The sequence below is a fragment of the Eulemur rufifrons genome, chromosome 16 (genome assembly GCF_041146395.1).
Source record: "Eulemur rufifrons isolate Redbay chromosome 16, OSU_ERuf_1, whole genome shotgun sequence".
Classification (NCBI taxonomy): domain Eukaryota; kingdom Metazoa; phylum Chordata; class Mammalia; order Primates; family Lemuridae; genus Eulemur; species Eulemur rufifrons.
Window position 1 is genome coordinate 37550904 of NC_090998.1, and position 25563 is coordinate 37576466.

At 38.1% G+C, this 25563-nt stretch overlaps 1 protein-coding gene across 1 annotated transcript in view; it reads right to left on the reverse strand.

Moving 5' to 3' along the window:
* Window positions 1–2668: 2668 nt before the first annotated feature.
* Window positions 2669–25563, reverse strand: part of SENP1 (SUMO specific peptidase 1) — a 50808-nt gene continuing 27913 nt past the window's right edge. Inside the window, exons 10-18 of the mRNA XM_069490167.1 lie at window positions 23138–23176; window positions 22250–22334; window positions 21627–21782; window positions 20598–20729; window positions 7813–8016; window positions 6863–6942; window positions 5835–5919; window positions 5217–5312; window positions 2669–3889 (exon numbers count right to left, since the gene is read on the reverse strand). Of these exons, the coding sequence (XP_069346268.1) occupies window positions 3827–3889; window positions 5217–5312; window positions 5835–5919; window positions 6863–6942; window positions 7813–8016; window positions 20598–20729; window positions 21627–21782; window positions 22250–22334; window positions 23138–23176 (940 nt within the window). The 3' untranslated portion in view covers window positions 2669–3826. The remainder of the gene's footprint in view (window positions 3890–5216; window positions 5313–5834; window positions 5920–6862; window positions 6943–7812; window positions 8017–20597; window positions 20730–21626; window positions 21783–22249; window positions 22335–23137; window positions 23177–25563) is intronic.

The window sequence follows — 25563 nt, forward strand, 5'->3', positions numbered from 1 at the left end:
GCCAGTGTTAACACTGGCCTTAAACTTTAATTGTGAATCGCTGCCTTGACTGATTCCTATTCCCAGCAGCATATGGCCTTTGATAACATCCCAGAATCTTAGAGTTTAACAAGACCCTGGACATCCAGTCCAATCATTCACACAATTGGAATTATCCCCACCAACTCCCCAACAGGACAGAGAGACAGCATGCACTAACATTTCCTCAAGGTTTATCTTTCAGCTCAAGTCTCCTAGTTTCTCTTTTCTCTCCCACAAAGGACACGTGTAAGTTCTCCCTTATTTTAATGAGTGACCAGCATGACCGTCTACCCCTATCTCCCTCTCCACCTCCAAAGCTGGGAATTGTAGTTACGTGTTCTTAATAGACAGAGCTCAGGATTCAGCACAGGTGAAATGAGGCCCTAGACTACAAGGAGGGATGCTGGGCTGACCCTCACTTGTCTCCTCCCAGATGTCAGGATGAGTGTGCAGCTGTGGATACGCTGCTCCTGGGCAGGGAAATATGGCACCTTTCTCAGGAGCTCAGCATGTAGCCTGTTTAACAACAGGGTCTAACAGCCTCTTTTTCTGACTCTCTTGGGTATGTGAACTTTCAGGATAAAAGCCTCATATTCTACCTCCTGTTGCCCATCCAGGTGGAACAAAGGAAAAGACAAACCACAAGTGTCAGTCTCTCTTACGATGGCAAGACAAATTTAAGAGCTAGGGGGATGGCACAGAAGGATCAGAGACTAAAACATTAAAAACATTGGGGCCCTTAAATGAACACTCCCCCTCTCTACTCACTAGAGCCTTTTATGGGCCATGTAAAACCTGGCAGCAATGGACAGGCTATAGGATGGGACTGGTGGAAGTGCTTTCCCAAGTTATCTCTGTTTCTACCCCAAAACCACTAACATGTGGGTTAACACTGCTGGCGGCAGTGTGCAGAAGATGCTAGTATGAGTATAGTGGAGAACTTTACACCACATAGAAGTATGAAGCATCCCAAATGGAAAGGAGTCCATTTACAGTCTCCAGGCTGGATGAGGAAAAAGTCCTCGTACATTCAACCCTGAAAAGGACTCCTGGGAACAACAGTGGATCCCAGGGGATAAATGGGATGTAATCAGCCTCTGTGCCTCAGACCACATGTTCTCAAATGGGCAGGAACAATCCATCTGACATTCTCCGTACAGGGTCCAGGAGTGATTGTTGGTACTGTGGTTTCTGTTCTAGTTTCTATATCTGGCATCTGGTGCTTATAATCCCTCAAGTATTCCTTTTTTAGGGGAGGTAGGTTATTATGAGCACTGAACAAAGGGGAAAGGGGAAGATGGGAGAAAAGGAAAGCAATAGACTTATTCAGTTTAAAGCAGGTTAAATAAGATATTGGTAACATGCTCTTGGGCCATGAAATGCAGAAACATCTTTTTTCTTTCCTGGTCATTAAAGCCTACCCCTAAATGAAGATAAAAGTTTCTAGATACTAGTCCTGCTCTTGTCGGCTAGCTCTCTGGAAATAATGGCCCACTAAGTAAGTCTATATGTGGTTCCCATCAAGCCCCACCCTGGGACACAACCTATCTCTCAGCTTGGCCCACTCCTACCAGGTCTGGGGTGGTAGGGTGGTTTCAGGATCACAACTTCTACCTTCTGCACTGGTCAGAAAGGGGGGGCCAAGTTCAGACAGGCTCAACAATTCCTTATATATTTTTCAAAGTGCTTTTGTTGCATGTTTCATTTTCTACTATACATGGCAATAAATATTTGTTGCTTTGGTCTGTACAAAAAGTCTATGAGGAAGGTAAGACAGGTGTTATCTAAATGGAAAAACAATAAATACAGAGAACTGTCTTGTTCTGAGTCCCCCAGACAATGGTGAAAGAACCTGAAAAACTCAGGTCCTCTGATTCATAGTCCAAATATACACCATATTGCCACCTCTCAGTTGTCATTTAAATACAGATAGTACCAAGAATCAGACAATACTCCAGGAGTCCTGCAATGAGTCTGCATGCTATAGCTTTCTAAGAGAGAATGTGAAAGTCCCCAGCAACCCATATATAGAAATCTATTTATTTCCTACAGAAAATATCAAAAAAAATAGAGAAAGAGAGAAAGAGAAAGAAAAAGAAAAAGAAAGAGAAAAAGAAAGAAAGAAGAAAAGAAAGAGAGAGAGAGAGAGAGAGAAAGAAAGGAAGGGAGGGAGGGAGGGAAAGGAAGAAAAAACACACAAAAGGTTGTCTTCCCCCAAAAGGCAGGCAGTTATGAAAAAGGCAGGACATCTAGTTGCTGGAGTGGAAACAGTAACATTCAGTTAACAATGGAATATTTAAAAAAAATAGTTTTCTTTTCAAATTGTAACTGTGGTAAAACATAGAAAAATGTACTAAACAAGCTTGGTATAAAACAGAGTAAAATTTTCAAATAAGCCCAAGGAAAAGCACAATGCTGGAAAGAATGGGGTACAAGGGGAGAGGAGAAAAAGATTTCATACAAAACTACCTATAACAATACAGAAAAAAGTATAAAATGTTCCTATTTTGGAACTTAAGTACAAAATGACACTGGCATTGGATCATTTCACTATCTAAGCCTGAGGAGCTCTCAGAGGGCGGGGGGAGATGCTAGAAAGAACAAAAGGAATAGCAGTTTTTAAATCTCAAGTTGATCAGTCCAAACTCCACCCGTTTTTCAGCTGAAAATCTCACCTCCCTCTGTAACCTCTATCCCTAAGCCAAAGTTCATCCAGGCCTCAAAATATTCCATTAGGAAGTCCACAAACACCCTACACATAGGGGCTGGGATCTGTGTGTGCTGGAATCTGGAAAATGGAAATAAATCTACAGGCTAAATGGTGAACACATTCAGTCTTTTTAAAAAAAAAAGCATATCCCTGTGAAATGTGTGTGTGTGTGTGTGTGTGTGTGTGCGCGCGCGCGCGTATGAAGTTTTCTGTGGTTAGAAACATATTTAAACTAGCCACAGACCAAACTAGACCTGCATTCCTCCAACGCTGGAATTCTATGCTAAAGACTGAGGTCCTTCTTCTTGGTCAGAAGTAGGTGGCAGTAAAAGTGGTGCTCTGTCGCTCGACTGGACCGCTCCACTGGACCGCTCCCTGGGTGGGTCTGCCCCATGACATGTGCTGTTAGCACATGCAAACCCCTGCTATTAAGAAAGGGCTGCTTGGGACTTTGGGGTCCATCCAGGGCTCATGTGCTGTGCCTCAGGATGAGATGAAGCTACAGATGATAAACAGCCTTGTACAGAAGCAGATGGATTTCATAGAGGGACATATAAATAGGAAAAGTCCTGGAGGCAGGACTTAGCATGTGCCCCAAAGTCCAGTTTACAGTCACATTCCTGACTACACATCTTGAAAATCGTGTGTGTATGTAAATGTACACATATATGCTGGTGGTTTTTATCCCTACCTTTTGCCCATGCCCTTTCCTACTTCTTAGTAAGGCCTAACAAGAGTTTACATGAAACCAAGATTCTTTCCAAGCTTTTCTCAGTCCCCTAATTAGGGACTGAGTGAGGCTGGAGCCCTTTGAAAACAAGATGGCAGAACTGAAGAAGTGAAAAGCAGTCTCTCTCTTCAGCTTAGGGATGTCCCTCACCCCTTTCACAGCACCAAAGTTTCTTTGCAAAAATAGTATCTGAGATACAAAAGGAAAGGCAGATGTGCTTGTGAATGCATCTCGCCAGGGCCTGGTCCAGGATCAAGGGCTTTACAACAACAGAGGGTTGGGAGCAGCTGTTTCCAAGGTCTCTGGCTGTAGACAACAAAGAGCTGGTCCCCCACAAGGTCAGGGTCTGCTAACTGAGACAGTCTTCACAAGAGCTTTCGGTGGAGGATCTCCCAGACCATCCGCTTCCGGAAGTATGGCATGTGTTGCTGTAGGGACAGAGACACCCTTAATTTTCATCTCTTTTATCTAGACCTAATACTTCTTTTCCCATATTCCTTTCCCCATACTCCCTTCCTTCTCAAGGTTTTCAACTAACATAGTCTCAGTTGCATTCCCGGTCTTTCAAATTGTTCATTCTTGATTATATGTGGTACTTTTCCTTTCATTGCTTTTTCTACTGCTATTTCTATTGCTATTTTCCATTGCTGTAGCCTTAGAATGTATATTGGCCATCTCCAGGAGTCCCAAGGCTATGCTCAAATGTCTCCAAGAATTTTGAGAATGGTGTCTATCAAGTCCTCTTATGTTGAACTTTTAGGAGGATATGAAACGGAGGCCTAAAAATAAAAACTCACTTTTCAGGGGAATAGTTAAGGGAACTTCAAGAGTCAGCTCAGTCTGGTCTAGAAAAAAGGCTATGGTGGAAAAATCTGGTAAAGTCATTGATTCAAACAGAAGTAAAGAGTTAAATGGAGGCCCAGTATAGTGGCTCATGCCTGTAATTCCAGTGCTTTGGGAGGCAGAGGCAGGAGGATCACTTGAGGCTAGGAGTTTAAGACCAGCCTCGACAACACAGCAAGACTCCATCTCCGCAAAAAATTAGCCAGGCAGGATGGCATATGCTTATGGTCCTAGCTACTCAGGAGGCTGAGATGGGAAGATCACTTGAGCTTGGGAGGTTATAGTGAGCTACAATCACACCACTGCACTCTAGCCTGGGCAACAGAGCGAGACCCTATCTCTTAAAAAAACAAAAAAAAAGGAGTTAAGTAGCAAACATATCAGAATAAGCCATCATCTAGCTATCTACTCGGTCTCAATCCACCTCAGTCCCTGAAGGACCACACTGACAGAAATGTCCAATCATACACTAAGAGAAGACTGACCAGCTGTATCAAGCGACAGGGCAGAGGAGGGGGCAGCATGACAACTACACTAGGAGATCAAGGTATGGCCTGCCCCAAAACCTGACTGCTAACTACACGCAAGGAACCGGAAGAAAACTTGCTCTGATCCCAGTTTTCTGTTTCTTCTAGGATTTGAGGTAGGTGGGGGACATGAGTAGAGAAGGTTCTGCTCTTGACCAGGATTCCTTTGCTACAGTACGTGATGTATTGTACCCCAGGATGGGGCCTATCATTATCTTTCTTTCCTTTGTGATGTGGCTCAGGCAGTAACCATCAGTGTTATAGGCTGATACATACTACAGGTCAGGCCAGAAGCCCCTAAGGAGAGTAAATGGAGAGAAAAACATCTATAGGGCAGCTTGGTGACAAGGTGATCTTAGAGCTCCCTCCTGAAAGCTCAGCTCACCTGTGTGAAGTTGATTGGTCTGTCTTTGGTTATACAGTCAGCATATTTGCAGGCAAACATCCCACAGTCACTTCCATTCATTTGTTGTGGAATTTCCTGAAAGAGCAACAACAGCAACAAAAAGGCAATATCTTTCTAAGCTTCTTTCCTTCTTAGATTAAAAATAAAAACCAAAGGATATAAATTTTCACAGGTTTCCCTGAATTTTGAACAGATGACTCTGGTCCATTCAGGACAACAGAGGCTCAAAGAAAAATAATATAGCATTTCAGTCAGGCCTGTGTACTTCATATTGATCACACAGGAGAATCTCTTAGACTTCCACGGCACCTTAGGGTGTACATACTGGTCCCTTCCCCATGGGCCAAATAATCACTGAATGTTTCCCACAGGAGTAAAAAGCTTAGCAAAATATTTGGGCATTTAGAAAACCTAGTTTTGCATAAGAAACACATTACTGTTTTCTCACAAGTAGCTTAATCTATCTTCCTTGAGGAATCAAACAACCAAGCTGAAGTCAGGCTAGATACTAAGAAGAAGGTCCTTAGGAAACAAGCAAATCCTTTCCTCCCCAAAACCCTACTCTTGGAATTTCCATCTCATCAAGATGAAATGTACCTGGCTTTTCTTGCTGAAGAGCTGCCAGCCACTGATGTCAAACTCTTTCCTTTTCTTGTCAATGCTTTCTTGCTTTAGGTATTGCCTAAAGGTATTGGGAGAGAATGAGATGAGTGGTGGGGAACACTGAAGATAGCTGCCCCCTCTAAGAATGGGGCGGCAATCCTCAGGAAGAGTTTTGTCTGCTCTTCTCTTCTGAGAAAAACACTATATAACACTGGGCGGGGAATCCTTGGACTGCTATGCTTTCTCCGGAGCTGCGCTTGCCTCTCCCAGCTCCCACAATTAATGCCCACTCTGTCAACCCAAGAGTAACATGACCTCTGCCCCTAATATTCAAGCTCCTTCTACCTACTGTTCCTCCTGAGGAACAATTTTTAATTCGTTTCCTTGGTTTACATGGTCCTTTAGAACTCAATCTAATGGATGAAAAAAGTTTCTGTAGCAATATCAAGGTATTTATTTACTATTGTTAGGCTTGGTTCTCCTGTGTGAAAATTCAATCCAAATCAATAATTTGCTATAGAGCAAATTGCTATAGAGCACTCTAAGTGCACACTGTTCACCATTCCAGAACCTACCTCACCCTGGCCATAAGAGTGGTACAGAATAGGTGTTTTGGAAAGAGAAACAGGTGGGATATAAAGAGATTTGCATTCTGGTTCCCAGCTGAGCCACTAAATAGTGGGACCTGGGCAAATCAAAGTCACCTGTGTGGGCCTTGGTTTCTTCATCTGAAAAATCAGGAGGTTGGATTAAATGATTTCTAAGTAGTTTATCTCTATATAGACACTCTATATTTTAGTGCACTAGGACAGTAATTGCCTCCATTAGGACATATTTTGATAATATTATACTAAATATTTTTAAACTTTACTTACTTAGATGTAAAATATCCACTCCTATTTAATATAAAGATTTTCTTTATTAATCACTCCATTGAAGGTATCAAACAACTGAATTCAGTTGCTGGAAAAAAACAGCATATACCCAACACCAAACTCTTCTGTCCTCAACTCCATACTTACAAGAGGATCCTGCAGGCTTCATTGTTTATCCCACCCATAGAGTCATAATAGATAATATTCTTCTTTCTAAAGTCCACAACCTGGGAATAAGAAAAAAGTCTGTGTTTATAAAGTGAAGAAAATTGGTTTCTTAGCTTTCCCCTCCCCTGGCCCTTGGAACCTTTTCCAGACTTCCTGCGAAACTGTCACAAGTTTGATTGATACTTTGCATTACATTATGCTTAATCTGTAGAGGAAAGAAGAATGAGGGGTTATTTACATAAAACTATGATGGGGGCTAATCAATTGGAGGCTCCATTATTGACCTTTTTCTAATGTTTAGGTTCTCCCTCTGCAAGGTGGGCAACGGCGAAGAGACAACATGCTCTTCAGAGAATGTAAGTTGAGTGCCTCGAGGTTATTTCCATACAGTTTCAGAGAGATGGTGAAAAGATCCTAGGTTTTGTTTCTGTACTTTCAGAATTTCCTGTTGGCTTTATGCTTTTCAAATGTAATTCAAAACAGACTGTGAAATAAATTTTAAACTTTTATTAACACATTAAGCTAATGCATCCATGCTCTCAGAGAGCCATAAAAAATATTAAATTACCAAGTATGCAAGGCAAGCCATGATTAGACTGAAAATAACAGTCACAGAATCTGTGTTGGCAGCACCATTAAGCAGTTACTTTTTCTCCCCAGGCCTTGCCTTGGGGCTGCTTAGACACCCTGTAACTCCTTTTAAAATATTTCCAGAAAAGGAAATTCCATAGCTTTCTTCAAAATCTAAGTGTCTCCCACTCTTGATAGGAAGTTCATCGATCTATCTGATTTTTAGTGAACCTATTACTCAAACACTACTCTTTCTCATTAATCAAGTGAAAGTGTAGAACTACTACTCATCACCCTCTGTGTGTTCTATAATACATAGATTTCTTTTAAATTGTGTCAAAAATAAAAGAGATACTCACAGCTAGACACCAGTGCACTCCCAGGTGAATGGGTACCAAAAGAATGTCAACAGAAAATACATCCACTTTCTTTGTCCAACGTTTCACTGCCTGATAACCAGCCGTTTTTAACTTAGTGAAGAAAAAGGTATTAAATGCGTGTACGCTTGGTAATCCCTTCTCCTTACTTCGCTCCATCAGCATATTCATGTAGAAATTGATGATCTGTGGGAAGAAATTATACATATTAGAATAGACACTGAGGCCTTTCAAAACAGTTGTGTTATATAAGGAAAAAGCAGTTGCTGTATTGAATAGCATATGCTACTGTTTCCTAATCAGTTCAATTAAGATTTTAACATCCAGCAGCCTCATATCCCTATATCAAATTCTGACTAGAAGGGTGAGGGTTGAAGTGGTTGTAAACAGTGAAAAGAGAAAGCTGGTGTATATATATCATGGGGTCAGGGATACAAATGGGCAGATGCTGGCCAGGCTCGTAGAAAACTGAGGAGAAAGTAGTGTTAGAAGGTGAGGCTTACAGAAAAGGAAAGGAAGGTGTGCAAGTGGTTTAATAAGGCGCATTAGTTATTTTAGTCTATTGGAGCTGTGTGAGCAATTTAAATAGATCCTGAGCTCAGTAAGGGCCCAATGTTAACCAAGCTAAGATCAAGAGTTCAAACCTTATGTGATGGTCACCTGGTTTTTTCACAAAGATAGAAAACTCTGCTCCATGATTAAAGATTGCCTTTTCAGTCTAATAAGCCATCTTGCAGAGGCAAACTGTTTTGGTCTCAAGTAGAACTAAATGATAGAACAAACTACCACTTGTACTAGAAAAATACCTATAAAGCAATGTCAACTTTACAGAGGCAGACATGAATGTAGTATGAACATCTATCTACTTTGTATGAGACCTAAAATTAAAGTCACAAACATGAAGAGTAAAGTTCTCCCTCACAATCTATATGGTTAGCTTTCTCATCTTTCTTGATTTCATTTATGTCTTCAATATCAAGTGTGAGCAAAAGAAATTAAAATGCCTGGGAGGGGAGATGTGTGATTATTTCTGTTAATGAAACAATGTCTTCTCTAATAGTGACTATGTCGTCTAAGGTTCCATTAGGTCCAGGACTCCTTGGTACTAAAACTTGAAAGTTATTGTGCCGGAAGTTACTGCATACTTAACTTTATGTGGCCAGCTGAGGCCAGGCCAGTGTCTGTCAACTGCAAGGAATGAATGGGCTAACTGATCCACAGCTTGGAAATATGACTAAAAAAACAGGCACATTTTTCAGAATGCTTTTTGGGGAATGGGAAAATGCCCCCATTCTTTGACAAATATTTACACATCAGCATGCCAGAGCAGTGAGCTACTGCCCAAAAGTAGGCAACTACATACTGGATAGGCAGCAGGGAGCACTGCCAGGAACACACCGGAGCATGGTCTAGACCAGAGAAAGGGCCTATAGATGAGGATGCCTAGGCAGTGGCAGGGAAACCACACTCGCCATGAGGCAGAGCTCTGAGGTAGAGGAGGCCAGGACTGAAGAAAGACACTGTTCTGCCTGCAGCTCCTATGACTGAACAGCAGGCCCAGGAGATGTAGGTTTGTGGCTAATTCTCTGCCTAGTGTGCTGCCCAACAGATAACTGGAGCTCAGAGTTCAGTTGTTTTAAATAATGATAAGACAATTAGAATCGTATATTTCTCAAATCTAGGTTTTCAGTCTAACTTTGCACCTGAGGATAATGGTGCTAGAGGATGCCTCTAGGTTTGAAGGGAGCCACAAATGCAGTAGGATCTGCCCAGCAAGCACAGATTTTTAGGCTGTAAACTATGTTCTCTAATGAGATAAAATCAGGAAGAAGGGATTGATTGATTCCTCTGGCCTTCTACCTATCCCATGTTAGCCATGTTATAAGGTTAAACCCTTCAATCCAAGGGGTAAAGTGAATAGGCAGATGACCTGCCAGTTGTTGCAAGCCAAACCTTCCACAAGGGCAGACAGCTTATATATGATAACAGGCAATAAGGACTACAGGGGGAAGCGAAAGCGATCAGGCAGAGAGATAAGGACAGTGAAGCACATGAAAACCATGGAGACATATCTCCCCTAGGGGCCTATCAGAGAGGTATTACCTCTGGAATCATTAGCCTGAAGTAAAAAAAAAAAAAAAAAAAAAAGGATGACATAAACGAGTGTAACGATACACATGACTATTCTATCATTCAGGAGGAAAGAGTTCCAGAAACCAAAGAAGTTTGGCTGGACTTAGCCCGAGTTTTCTTTTGGTTTGTTTTTGTTTTTTTCTGCCTTGAGAGGGTGCACTAGAAAGCTAAACACCAACACAGCTGAACAAGAACAGAGAATTAGATATCAGATACCATAGTATCTGTTTCCTTCGAGAATCGCTCTTCCATTACTGCCTCCAACCAAGGTTTTTCCACTGAGAGAGAAATGGCCTCCTCCAAAGTCAACTAGTTAACTAGCTCTAAGGAGTGATCTGGGTTCTTTTTCATTTCCCCTGTATCCCAGTAGGAAGGGGTCTGGTGGCCTCAATGTTCCCTCCCATTAGCTGAGAATGTGTAATCTGACATCTGAGGCAGAATCTGGACCCAAGTCTCTCCCCTCAGTCTTTTAGCTATTATTCCATCCAAATGAAGAAAATTGCCATAGTTCAGCCAAGACATAATCATATCCCCCAAAAATCTAGGAGTTAGAGAACAAAAAGAATTCTACATGTCATCTCACAGAGGAGGGCTGAAGATGAAGGAAAAAGAAATGAGAGAAGGGATCACAGTGTTCAAGATGAAAGAGAAACAGTGATGGTCACAGCATTTGCTTATATTTTGTGAAGACAAGGGTCTCCCCACCTCCTGGGGAGAGCGTTTTCTACACACAAGACTCTCTTAGCTCTAGCAGATCCTAAATTCCCTTTGAAAGAGGGGGCTAAAAGTAGATCAGCCCCATGCCTACTGTTTGTCTTGTCAGTATACCACCATCTGAGGAATACTGCCAATGTGGTCCACTTGTCACCCTTTCTGCGGCCCACACTTGCCTCTGCTTGCTCGCTGTGGCTCTTGGTGCCTAAGGAGCTGCCCTTCCTGCTGCCTTCACAGCCTTGGCCATGAGCGTCTGCTTGTCTATGCAGTCCTGTTTAGGGATGGGAGGGTTGTTTATAGTGTCTTATTCCTTTGTGATTTTATTTGAAGAGCTGCCAGGCTGAAGCTGAAAAAAGCTTCCCTTTAAAAGAAAAGCCTACAAGGTTTTCAAATTAAGGATTCAATCCTTTTCCTGTATGTTACCACAATGACATAAATGACCATTGCTATTTGTATCTTCCTTCTTACACAGCAAACAAGTCAAACTATTGTTTTCTCATACATTTAGGAATAAAACATTTCACTAACAGTAAAGTCTTGATTTTTAACCTTTCCCATGTTTACACTTTGAACCCTTCTAATTGGCTTGGGAAAAAATGTTCTAAAAGTCCTGGGCATGACAATGCTCCTGACAGAGACCAAGACAACTTTTAGAGGGACAAAAGCCATTTTTCCAATTTTACCTCTCTAGAGTTTCATCTTGGCCTTTCCATTCTGATTTTTAAATTAAATTTACCCTTGTTAACCACAAAGCCTCAAAGACTAACCAAATGGCAGCCCTGAATATTATGGTTCAGAAGGTCATTCACTCATAGCATCTGACCTAATAACATTAGGTCAGAAACCAAGAAGGCAGTCTTCCCTCACTGTGAACATGCACATGGGATTTTTCTCACATGCAAATTCAAGTAACAAGTTATTAGAATTACTGCTAAAGTTTTAGAGAAAGACAAGCAAGCAACACCTATGTTTATGGAGTTATTCACAGAGAATTACTACTACTGTCTGTGTGACCCCACAAAAATCTTTAGTTTATCAGGACTAGTTCCATTAAGAAATACTTCAAAGAGGTAAACTATAACAATGTGGAAGCCAATGAGTCATGTTAGAAACACCAAAACTTTAATTCCAATGATTTCGTTCCACACATAAGAGCATATAGCACATGATAGATCTATCATATTCACTTAACTATTTCATTTTGCCTAGTTTTTTCCCTTCCTATGCAGTCAGCTTTTACTCCCTAAGGAAAATCTACTCCCAGTGCTAGGTTTGTCTAATTGAACTTACTGTTTTGCAAACTGTTTCCTCTCTTACTGAGCATAACTCAGATTTAACTACTCCTTGCAAATAATTATCAAGCTATGACCACTACCAATTCCCCATTTCTGTCAAAAATTTGTGTTAGAAAGTTAGAATGTTAGACAAAAAAGTATGTGCTCCGGTTCTGGATCCTGATTCTGCAATAAAAATCAGGTGACCTTAGTACTTCCTTGTAAAGTCTTACTTCTTATTTTCCCACTACTAATCAAGAATACTTTCTCTATACACCAGGATACTGTGATGCTAAATAGAAAGACATCTCTTTCCTTTCAAAGACCAGGCTTACCAAATAGGTAATTAGTCTGCTTGGTTAACTATGGCTTCAGTGTAGTTACAGTCGGCTACGTAGATTCTATCTTATTCCTCCTTCACCATCCTCCTGTCCCCCATATTTACTATGAGTTTCTTCCTCGTGGCCTTTCACTAGCCGCTGAGGAACTTAGAAATACAAAATACAGTATTCCAACAGTTGTTTTCCAGTTGGAAACAACTGGTAATTAGTATGGGCTTGCAGAGTAGAACCAAAAAAACGAGACATATCTGCTTGCTATTTTTCCAATTCATCCACAGAAATTAGTAGTAAGGAATGACAGGGAGAACAGGGTCCTGCAGGGAAAATAACGAGACAGGAAATGCTACAGCCATCTCACTTCTCCATGTGGGACAGGGCATATAGGGCTGAGTAAAGGAAAAAGTGTTTCTGGCATGCAAACATTTGGGTGCATGGGATCCATCTACCTGTTCCAGTCCTCCACATCCTTACTGATTTTCTGTCTAGTTATTCAATCAATTATTGAGAGGCACTGAAATCTCCAACAGTAATTATAGATTTGTCTATTACTCCTTTCAGTTCTATCAATTTATGCTTCACATATTTTGAAGTTCTGTTATTAGGTGTGTACATATTTAGGTGGTTAAACCTTCTTGATGAACTGACCCCTTTATGAAATATCTCTATCACTGGTAATATTCTTGTTCTAAAATCTACTTTGTGTAATACTGCCAATTGATTTTCTTTTGATTAGTGTTTGCATTGTATATTTTTTCCATTCTTTTACGCTTGTAAACCTGTGTCTTTACATTTAAAATGATTGCTTGTACACATCTTTTTATCCAATCTGACAATCTCTGCCTGTTAATTGGATGTTTAACTTATATTGTCTACTACGGTAGCCACTAGCCAAATGTGACTATTGAGCACTTGAAATATGACTAATCCAAATTGAGATGTGCTGTTAAGTATAAATGGCATGCTGCATTTCAAAGAGAAAGTAAAATATCTCATTAATAAAATTTTAATATTGATTACATGCTGAAATGACATATTTTGGACATACTGGGTTATATAAAAATATTAAAATTAATTTCACCTATTTCTTTTTACTTTTTTAATGTGACTATTAGACGATTTAAAATACATGACTCACATCATATTTCTATTGGATAGTGTTGGTCTAGATCGTTTACAGTTATTATTGACATGGTTGGGTTTAAATCTATCATTTTGTTCTTTTTTTAATTTGTCCCATCTGTTCTTTGTATCTTCTTCTTCTTTTCCTGCCTCTTTGGATTTTTAAAATTCCATTTTATCTTATTGGCTTATTAAATATACCTTTTGTTTTTTTAGTAGTTGTTCTAGGATTTACATTGTGTCTTTAACTTATCAAAGTCTATCCTCATATAACATAATACCACTTCATGCACAGTGTAGGAGTCTTACAATAGTATGTACTTCCATTTTTGTCCCCTTCTTTGTGCCATGATTGTCATATATTTTATTTCTACATGTTGTAAATCCCACAGTATGTTGTTTTAGTTCTACTTTAATCAACTTTTAGAGAGATTAAAAAATGAGAGCATTTTATTGCTCTTCATTCCTTTGTATAGACTGAAATTTCCATCTGTTTTCATCTATTTGATTATTATACATTTTAGGATGGAGTTTCTTCTACTTGGGGTAGGATGAATTTCTTGAATTTGTCAGTTTAGTTTTCAAGTTTGGAAAAATCATCTACCATTATTTCTTCAAATACTTTTTCTGATACCACCTATGCCCCCCACCTTTCCTCTGGGATTCTAATTACATGCTTAGACTGCTTGATATTTTCCCATAGCTCACTGATGGTCTTGCCATCTTTCTTGGCCTCTTTTCTGGATCTCATTTTAGACAGCTTCTATTGCTATATCTTTAAGTTCACAACTTTTTTCTTCTGAAGTTTCTAATCTACTATTAAAACCACCTTATGTGTTTTTTTATTTCAGATACATTTTTTTATCTCTAGAAGTTCAATTTGGGTCTTTTAAAAAATATCTTCCATTTCTCTCCCTATAATGTCCATTTTCCTCTACCTTCCTGAATATATGGAATATATTTATAAATACTTGTTTTAATATCCTTGTCTGCTAATTTTATCATTTTAGTCATTCCTGGATGTTTTTAGTGAATGGTTTTCTACCTCATCATAAATTGCATTGCCTTCCTCTTTGTATGCCTGGTAATTTTTGACTGGATGTTGGACATTGTAAATTTTATGTTGTTGGGTTTTGTTATTGCTGAGGTTTGTTGTACTACTTTACTTTTTTATTTTTTTATTTTTTTTATTTTATTTTTTTTTTTTTGGATTTTTTTTTTTTTTTTTGCAAGTTAAAAACAATAGTTTCATATTTTTTTCCCCACCCCCCCTTTCCCAAGTCAGCACCTTCAAGTGTTACCACTCCCCAAACGGTGCGCAATGCACTCATTGTGTAGGCATACCCCCATCCCCACCCCCACCCTCCACCTCAGTCTGATGTCCAATTGGTGTCGTTTCCAGATTTGTATTTAGGTGATGATCAAGGAAACCAATTTTCTGGTGAGTACATGTGATGCTTGTTTTTCCATTCTTGGGATACTTCACTTAATATAATGGGTTCCAACTCTCTCCAGGAGAACCATAGAGATGTTGTATCTTCATCATTCCTTATAGCTGAGTAGTATTCCATGGTATACATATACCACAGTTTACTAATCCAATCATGTATTGATGGGCATTTGGGTTGTTTCCACATCTTTGCTATTGTGAATTGTGCTGCTATAAACATTTGGGTACACGTGCCTTTGTTACAGAATGACCTTTTTTCCTTTGGGTATATGCCCAGTAATGGGATTGCTGGGTCAAATGGCAGGTCTACTTGAATCTGTTTAAGATACCTCCATAATGCTTTCCACAGAGGTTGCACTAGTTTGCAGTCCCACCAGCAGTGTATTAGTGTTCCTGTCTCTCCACACCCACGCCAACATGTGTTGTTTTGGGTTTTTTTGATAAAGGCCATTCTCACTGGGGTTAAGTGATATCTCATTGTGGTTTTGATTTGCATTTCCCTGATGATTAGAGATGTTGAACACTTTTTCATATGTTTGTTAGCCATTTTTATATCTTCTTTTGAAAAATTTCTATTCATGTCCTTTGCCCACTTTTTGATAGGGTTGCTTGATTTTTTCTTGCTGATTTTCCTGAGTTCTAAATAGATTCTTGTTATCAGTCCTTTATCTGATGTGTAGTATGCAAAAATTTTTTCCCATTCTGTAGGTGGTCTGTTTATTCTCGTGACTGTTTCTTTGGCTGTGCAGAAGCTTTTTAATTTAATCATGTCCCATTCATTTATTTTTGTTGCTGCTGTGATTGCCTTGGGGGTCTTCTTCATAAATTCTTTGCCTAGGCCAATGTCTGTAAGAGTCTTTCCTACATTTTCTTCTAGAATTCTGATTGTATCACGCCTAAGGTTTAGGTCTGTTATCCACCGTGATTTGATTTTTGTGAGAGGTGAAAGCTGTGGGTCCTGTTTCAGTCTTCTACAAGTGGCTAACCAATTCTCCCAGCACCATTTGTTGAATAGGGATTCTTGTCCCCAGAGTATATTCTTTCCCGCTTTGTCGAAAATTAGGTGACTATATGAGGATGGTTCTATATTTGGATTTTCTGTTGTGTTCCACTGGTCTGTGTCCCTGCACTTGTGCCAATACCAGGCTGTTTTAAGAACCACGGCCTTGTAGTATAGTTTGAGGTCTGGCAAATTAATACCTCCCATTTTGTTTTTGTTGCTTAAAATTGCTTTTGCTATACGGGGTCTTCTTTGATTCCATACAAAGTGTATAATTATTTTCTCTATGTCTGTAAAGAATGATGTTGGTAATTTAATAGGGATTGCATTGAATCTGTAGATCACTTTGGGTAGTATAGACATTTTAACAATGTTGATTCTTCCGATCCACGAGCATGGTATATTTTTCCATCTATTTGCAAGTTCTGCTATTTCTTTTCTCAGTGTTTCATAGTTTTCCTTATAGAGGTCCTTTACCTCTTTAGTTAGATATATACCTAGATATTTTATTTTCTTTGTTGCTATTTTGAAGGGCATTGAGTCTTTAATTTGGTTTTCTGATTGACTGTTATTGGCATATATAAATGCCTCTGATTTGTGTATATTAATTTTGTAGCCTGAGACTTTGCTGTATTCGTTAATCAATTCCAGGAGTCTCTTGGTTGAATCCTGGGGGTTTTCCAGATATAACATCATATCATCAGCAAAAAGTGAGAGTTTGATCTCTTCCTTCCCTATTTGGACTCCCTTGATTCTGCTCTCTTGCCTGATAGCTCTCGCAAGGACTTCCAATACTATGTTGAAAAGTAATGGAGACAATGGGCAGCCCTGTCTGGTTCCAGTTCTAAGTGGTAGTGCTTTCAGTTTTTCCCCATTCAATATGATGTTGGCTGTGGTGTTGTACTACTTTAAATATTGTTGGGATTTTTTTCTGTGACATAATTAACTTACTTGGATGAGTTTCAAGTTTTGAGACTTGTTTTTAAGCTTTGTTACAGTGGATCTAAAGCAGCCTTTATGCTAGAGTCAGTTTGGTTCCACTCCTGAGGCAATACCATTCTGATGATTTTACTCCATGCCTTGTGACTTAGGCTTTTCCACTCTAACTGGTTGGAACACAAACTGTTGGCTCCTGTGTTGACTCTAAGATTGTGCTGATGCCTTCTTTCTGGTGGTTCTTTCCCTAGCCTCTGGTAGCTTCTTCTCATACATGCACAGATTAGTACTCAGCCAAAGACTTGAGGGGAGCCCGTCTACACAGGCTCTGCCAGCCCCTCCCCACAACATACATACACCACCCAATAAGTGGAGAAATTAGAGCTTTTATTTTCCTTCTCTGAGGGATCACTGTCCTGTACTATCTGTTATCCAATGTTTAAAAATTATTGTTTCATATGTTTTGTCTAGTTTTCTAGTTAAGTTGAAATGATAAATCTTGTTCCCTTTACTCTATCATGACCAGAAGCAAAAGTCAGTTCTATTTACTCGTATAACTAAATCATTTCCATGTACTTCTATAAAACAATCCTTAGTTCCTTAAAGAAGCAAAACCATTTAGCTATCAAGAGAAACACAAACCCCAAAGCAGTCCTCTTCTCAGGATCATTAACCTAGAATCTTAAAGTTGGAAGGGATTCCAAAAGTCATCCAATTCAATCCTCAGGAATTAATAAATAATTTCTAGCACTGACACTCATTTGAAAATATTTCCTTCTGTTTCTTAATTGTGACTGCCAACTTACTTTTGCAACTAATTTCTCCCCTCTTTAAACCCTATCCTCCTCCCCTATTTCTATTAATAACCAATCTCATCCAGTATAGAAATCCTCATCTACAATGTCTGGGATTTTATCAGTATTCCTGCCTCCTTTTGTATTCTTTACAGGTAGCCAGTTCCCATATTACATTTTTGAGAGGTTTCACTTTTTTATATTGAGGTAAAATGTGAATCCATCAATCATTATCCTTTGAAGCTATACAGAATTTAACCAAATTCACCTATATAAATCCATTCATGAAAAAACTTTTGAAAGCTTACTGCATGTACAGGCACTCTAGTCTTCTTTTAGGAAAGAGACAGGGAAAGGTAGCCTAATGGCTTTCCGTTCATATCCCAAATACAGGATTTCTGGATTTTTATTTTCCTTATAAACTGAATCTGATTCCTTTCACTTCCTGGCTCTTATATTTCTTGTCTATAAAATGGTAAGAATAATGTATCAGTCACTTTATTTTGAAGAAAAGTATTAATACATCCTATGAAACTGATAAGAAATACAAAAAGAAGAAATATGGTTATTAATGAAAATATTTGAGGGAAGGAGAACGGGATTGATGAGAGGGTAAATTACTTCCAAAAGATGACTGATAGTTTATGACTGAGAAACAATTAAGTATTCTTAGGTGAGTGTTAATACTTAAGGATATTTAGTAATACCCCCTCAGAATGTTAGCTTTTCAAGGGCAATAACTTTGAAAGCTCAAGAAGTATGGTACTTTGAAAACAGTGCTTTTAAAAATAGTTCTAATCATTATGGACATGTGAATTGGCACCTACTTTCAAGGTTAACATTACTCTGAACTCAGAAGTACTCCCTACAAAAGTTATGAGTAGGTGTGGTAGGGATCAAGTAGACAAGGAATCATTCCTTCCTTTCATCTCCCCTAAATAATATAATTTCCATTAACTTTGCTTGCTAAAAATCCAGCCTCTGATGGGCCCAGGGAACGGAAAATATGTCCTGATGAATGCTGTCTCTGTAAGGGATCTCACTGAGGTAACTACCACAGTAAACAGCAAGAACTCAGTTCATATCCTACTCACTGCTGCCCCCTAGAAGGTTTTGCATAATTTACAACAGGCTAGAATAACTGAATCCTCTCCTCCAGCAGTGGCAGGCAAAAAATGGCAAAAGACCACATATCTAAAACAACTTATCAGTGGATACTTTTGACTATCCTTGATTTTCATTTCCCTCTTTGATTTGGTGAGCTCTTTTTTTTTCTATTATTTGATCCAATGTTCTAATATCTGAGCCAAAGGCAGCAAAGGGAATTTCCCCGAAAGAAAGACAGTATAAAACCATACCTTTCTTAGTCTTCTGGGTCACAGATAATTTTCAAGGATGAAACTTTTATCTTGTAAACTGACCAGTAGCAAAAAGAATGATGCTAGTCCAGCTGACCCGAAAGAAAATCAACATCCTGGGCATGACATATGCCAGTTCTATATGCCTGATCCTAAGACAGAATCTAATTTAAGATTCTGAGGCAGGATGATATAGTAGTTAAGACCCAATGCTTGGATCTGAATCTTGGCTCTACTATTTATTATCTACACAACCTGAAAATTTCTTAATCTTTCTATGCCTTGTTTCTTAATCTATAAAATAAAGCTATAGTGTCTACCTTCAAGGACATGATGACTATTACACGAGCAGAACACACAATACACTTAGAATAGTGCCTAACATGAGGTGAATGCTCAATAGATGTTAGCCATTATTATTTGGAAAGTCCTAAGCATACAAAACAGGATATGGGTATCTAGAATATTTAGTCCTTACTATACTGAGAATCTAAAAATCCTCCACAGCTGTAAAGCTTGAGTGCACCCTGAGGATGAGGCAGGGATGTTCCTAGTGGGCTAAGAAAAGGAGGTACTTAGGAAAAGTCACCCAACCCAGTTCTCTCCTTTTGCTGTGAAAATATCCTTCTGAGATAAAAAAGGCACCTACAGGCTTAGGAATAGGACAGATCAGTTTAAAGATTGCAGTGTAATTAATATACATAAAATAATTGTAATTGGGAGGTGAAGGCCATAACTTTGTTTTTGCCCAATATATCAAATATTTAATAATAATATAACTTTTCAATGTCATTTTAAAAAATATTGCCGGGCGCGGTGGCTCACGCCTGTAATCCTAGCACTCTGGGAGGCCGAGGTGGGCGGATCGTTTGAGCTTAGGAGTTCGAGACCAGCCCGAGCAAGAGCGAGACCCCATCTCTACTAAAAATAGAAAGAAATGATATGGACAGCTAAAAATATATATAGAAAAAATTAGCTGGGCATGGTGGTGCATGCCTGTAGTCCCAGCTACTCGGGAGGCTGAGACAGGAGGATCGCTTGAGCTCAGGAGTTTGAGGTTGCTGTGAGCTAGGCTGACGCCACGGCACTCACTCTAGCCTGGGCAACAGAGTGAGACTCTGTCTCAAAAAAAAAAAAAAAAAAAAAAAAAAAAAATATCATACATAATTGGAGGCCATTTTAGAAAGCTTATCAATCATAAGTGACCTAAAACAAGTAGAGGTAGAAAGGGAAATAGAACTGGATTCCTGTATAGAAATCTCAAAGTATTCCTTCATGCTGCAACATGGTCAGCTATTAAATACTCGCTCAGAAGATGTGAACTGCAGTGTGGGGTGTGAGAATACCAGTGAGTGAATGTCCTTTTCTCCAGTGTTCAACTCTTCAATACAAAAAAAGGTAAATTCGGCAGTTCTCAGACTTTATTTTAAAATACATAAAAACCACCTGAAATGCTTGTTAAAAATGCATATCTTCACCACGCTCCCTCATACTTAGTCAGGAGAATGTGGAGGCCTGTCTGTGAAAGGTGAATTCTAATGCAGGTCATCCAAGGACCACACTTTGAGAAATAGTGAGATAATGCCTTGATTTAATTTCCATTTAACGTTCACTTACTATTTGTATATAAAAATAGGTGCAAGATTACCTCATCATTGAGCCAATTCAGATGGTTTAGAGTTTGAATATCTTTGCGTGTAATGGTCAAACGGAATGCTTCACTGAGAACTTCATCCTGGTTCCCATTACGAAATACATTCTTTATTTCTTTCTCCATTTCCTAGGGAACCAAAAGGTGTCAGAGATCAAATACACATGACTCAACAAATCAGATTTCTCACCAAGCCCCATTTAAGCTCTAGACTATATTTATCACTAATCAACTATTTATCAATTTACTATTAATCAATTCACTTCTATCTAACATTTTGGTTTCTCTTCCTTCCCGGTAATCTCCCTGATTACTTCTTTCCATTTCATCTAGTTCTCCCTTCTCTCTTTCTGCACAACATTTAGTTAGACCCTTGTTTCATATTAATTTCTAAAGTCTGGAATAACCTTGGGCTAACAAATTTTCTAAGCCCATGAGAAGACCTAACTACATTTTATATCACTGATCCAAATGATTTCCTGACAAACAGAATTTTTCATAAAAGGTAGTAAGGGAGTAAATGTGGTGTCTTTTAGATACTATTTTCCCAGAAAAAATTTTTTTAGATGTAAAATATGAAATCTAGTACAACTATAATAAATGTGTTATGCTCACCAGCAAACTGTGTGGTAGTTTTTCAAAGAGAAGTATGAATAAGGAACAGATTATTTTAAAATGTACATAAACTTCTACGTATTTTCAAAATTTTCTGTAATGGGTTTTGTTAATTAAAAAATAGTAAATCTCAGCTTACAATTTAATGTCAAATTACTGTACATGTGCATTAAATAAAAATTTATTAAATGTTTTCACTCAAGTTGCTATAAGTCACTCAAAATTCTTTTAACAATTTTCAATAATACTTAAAAAATAAAGCCAAGATTGGTATACAATGCAAATGAAAGCAGAAGTATGCAATAAAACTTAAATACCAACTGTCCTATTGCTTTTATGTTCGAAATTTGTCAAAGCATTCTTTCTAAATATAATCCTTATTAGTGCAGAAATTTATAGTATGTAATTTACCTCTGTAATTTCAGGAAATTCATCTTCACTATCAGTTAATTTATGATCTTTTTTTTCTGTTTCTTGGGCAATCGTAACAGGGATCTCCTTTTCAAGAGGTACACGAAGATGCAATTCTACTGAATCACGTACTGAATGTTCCTGTTCCTGCAATCTCTGAAAGACAGAACTTCAGAATAAGTGAATCATGTACTTTGTTCCTGTTCTCGTAATCTTTGAAAGACAGAACTTCAGAGTAAGTAGAATAAATGGAATAAATAGCGTGATTAAAAAAAAAAATCACAAAAATATTACAGATGCTCCTCAACTTATGATGGGGCTACATCCTGATGAACCTATTCTAAGTCAAGGAGTATACTGAAATGCTTATAGTTTTCACACCATTGTAAAGTAGAAAAGTAAAAGTCGAACTATTATAACGTCAGGGACCATCTGTATTTGTCTTCTGTATACTGAGTAGTACTGACTGGATAGACCAAGAGCATATACCACTTACCATAAAATGCTATTCTACTATACAATCTTGCAATTACAACAGCAATTATTCAAATCTGGATAATCTTCCAAAATAATTTCAACTCAGATGTGCTATTTATTTATAGTATTATCCCAATTTTTTTTACCTGGTTTTGAAGCTGTAATGCCAGTGCTTTTTGCTCTTCAATCTGGCGCAATCTTTCCCGTGCTCGAGAATCATAAACACTAGTTCTAAGAAATGAAAAGGAAAGTGACACAACTGTGGACCACCCTCTTAGCATCAAACACATTGTTGATGCACAGCAAGTATTAAATACAGAACCCTCACAAAGAGAGTCTAAAATCCTTACAATAACTTGTTACCACACTTACATTTTAAGACATAGAGCGAAACCACATGGTGTGACTGAAATTATTCTACATTTTTACTGAAATGATTAAAAATATTGGTGTTGTTAAATGTGAACAGATAATTTTTGTGAATTTTTGTAAATATGTAGTTCTCATAACATGCTTCTAAGATTATTGTGGAAATCCAAAAATGGGATTGAACCCCAAAGAAGTAAATCATACAAGATATAACTGAGGTTTAATTCAAATATTGTATGTTTGATGGTTTATTTTTTTAAAAAAATTATCAAGACCAGGGCATTTGGATAACTTAAAGTGAGTTCCTGAAACTGGAGACTAAATGCTTTCAGTGATTTTGCAAGCTCCAGAAATATGAATTAGTCCACAAATTAGTTTTACTAATGTCAAAATAAGGCATTTACTTTCCTTTCTATATAATAACTAACCTTGAAATATTTTTCCAATTCAATTTGGCTTCAATAATTGTTATAGAGTTAATAAACACGAGTACAGAAATGTTCCAACTCCAACAAAATTTCAAAAGCCCAACAACTTAGAAGAGTATAAATAGGTAATTCTTACTGACTAAACATAAGCAAGGTGATCAGCTAATTGTTTGATTTCTTCTAACTGAAAATAAAGTGATTGAGAAGGAAAAATGGTACCAAAAATAAATAACTTACAATTCTTTGATCCATAGCTCTGCCTGGAAGAAAGTAGGACTGTATGTAGGAAAAGAAAAATATGACAAATGAGCAAGAAGGCTTATAAGAAAATTCAAATATTTTCACCAAGAAAAGCAATCATTTAAATAGTTTATAAGAGCACTCTGTAAGTATGGAATAAGTAAAAGCTACCTAAATGACATAAAATAATTGTAACTGGGAATTAAAGGAACACAAATATGAGTCAATTGCATATCTATAACTTTAAAAGACCCAAAGTTCAGAAGAAAAATTTAGTATGGCTCCTTACTTGCATGAAACCAACATTATGTGAAAGAGTACATCATTTCTCAAGATAGTATATTAACCTGGAACATTACTCCTCCCAAATGGTTCAGACTGACAGATTTACTAGAAATCCCTACCCACAAAATAATACACATCAAATGGCTAACAAGTCAATAAGCCAAAGCAAAAAATTAGCAACACAACTCGACTCCAAAGATGAGAGGCCAATTCTAATCCATGTGGCTCTTGCTGACACAATCCCAGTGAATAATGCTTAGCAGAGTCACAGGTCATTAATTGTTCTAGGGCCTCTCATTTTTCTCAAACTTCCTCATGTCCTTGTAAACCCCTAACTAAGGGATCTATCACAGAAACAAATGGAATAAGAATCACTTTTCCAAAGAAAACTTTTAAATATACAGAACAGGTACACAGAGCATCAAATTGGAATTTAAGAGACCTGAATCTCCTGGAGGTGTCCCTGATTAGCTTTACGACTTTGAGCAAGTCACTTCATTTCTATGGGCCCTGGCTTCTGGATTTGTAAAATATAGTGGGTAGAGTCCTTTTTAGTTCTTAAATCTCTACAATATGTCCTAGTGAGGGCATGAACAAAGGCTCAGAAGGTATCCCTTGCTCCTTAGCCTAACTTTTGAGATTAGTATTCCCAATCATCCTTAGTTTGGGATTTAGCAATGAAAATGCTGTTCTATTGCCTCCTCATTGTCATTGAGGTTAATGAGGGCCTATCTCCTTGGTACAGTGAACAATGGATATAACAATCAAGATAGAAAGCCACAGAAATAGTGGTAGCACTGTGAAAGGCTATTTAGTTTGTGATACTAAAAACAAACATGAGACCATACTTATTACACAATATAAAGATGTGACAAGAATCATCCAGAATTTCATAGTAATGGATCATGCTATTCAAATCTATTTCCCTCATTAAAATATAAATTTAATGAGGACAGGAATATTTGGGGTTTTTTGTATACTACTCTATCCTCTGCAACTAGAATAATGCCTGGCACATGGTGGGCACTCAGTATTTGTTGAATAAACACATAATGTAGGGGCAAGCACTTTTCTTCAATGGACTAAGGTATCCACTGGCTCAGGAAAGCAAAACAGGGGAAGTGTGCTTTTCCAAAGAGATTATGTATTATTTCTCATATAATTGAGGCATACAGTAATAATCACTACAACTATTTTTAGAGCACCCAGTGTTCTACATGTAAAACTCTACTCAGTGTTTTACATTAGTTAAGCCTCATGATAATCCCCATATTATTTAAACCTCAATATAGTATCTAACAAGGAATTACCACTCATACTGTACAGAAAAGGAAAATGAGTTTCAGAAGGATAATTTCTCTTAGAAGAGCCAGCATTAGAAATCTTATCTGTCCAATTCCAAAGACTATATTCTTTCTGCTAGTGTTAAAATGCCTTTCAACACACAAAAGCATTAAACAAAAAGGGAAAAAATGAGTATTTGGGCTACTCAAAAGAGAATTTCTGTAGGAAATTCATTTATTTAGTACAGATTCATTTACTAAGCACTCATCGCATGCCAGGCACTTTGATCAGCACTGGGTAATAAGTGCAAAGGTATTAGTAACAAAAAAGGTAGAGGTATACAGGGAAAAGCTAATATTATCTGGAGAAGTCAGAGAAACCTTCTGAGAAAAAAATAACACCTCATTAAATTTTGAAAAGCAAAACAAAGAGTTTACCAAGTGGACAAGGAGGGAAAGGGAATTCTAGGCAGAGGGATCAGAATACATGAAGGCACAGAGGTATGAAACAGCATGGCATATTCTGGGAAATAAGGGCAGATCTTCATTACTGGAACTTAACCGAGAGGCAGTGGTGGAAAATTAAGAATAGAGAGTCAATCAGTCGAGCCTTGGCAGAGTAGGTGCCAACATCAACAAACAGCATCACTCAAACAGCCTAACCCAACACACCATTTCTCCTTCCATCTCATTCTTCAGTCATCACTTAGGAGAAATCCTCTGTAAAGGAAAGGCAGACTTAGTAAAGAACCATTAAGAGAATGAGACCCCTCTTAACCTGAAATAAACTTCTTCCCAAAAAAGAATACCCACTTTAAGTGCTTCAGGTCAAACACTTATAAAAATAAGTGCTTA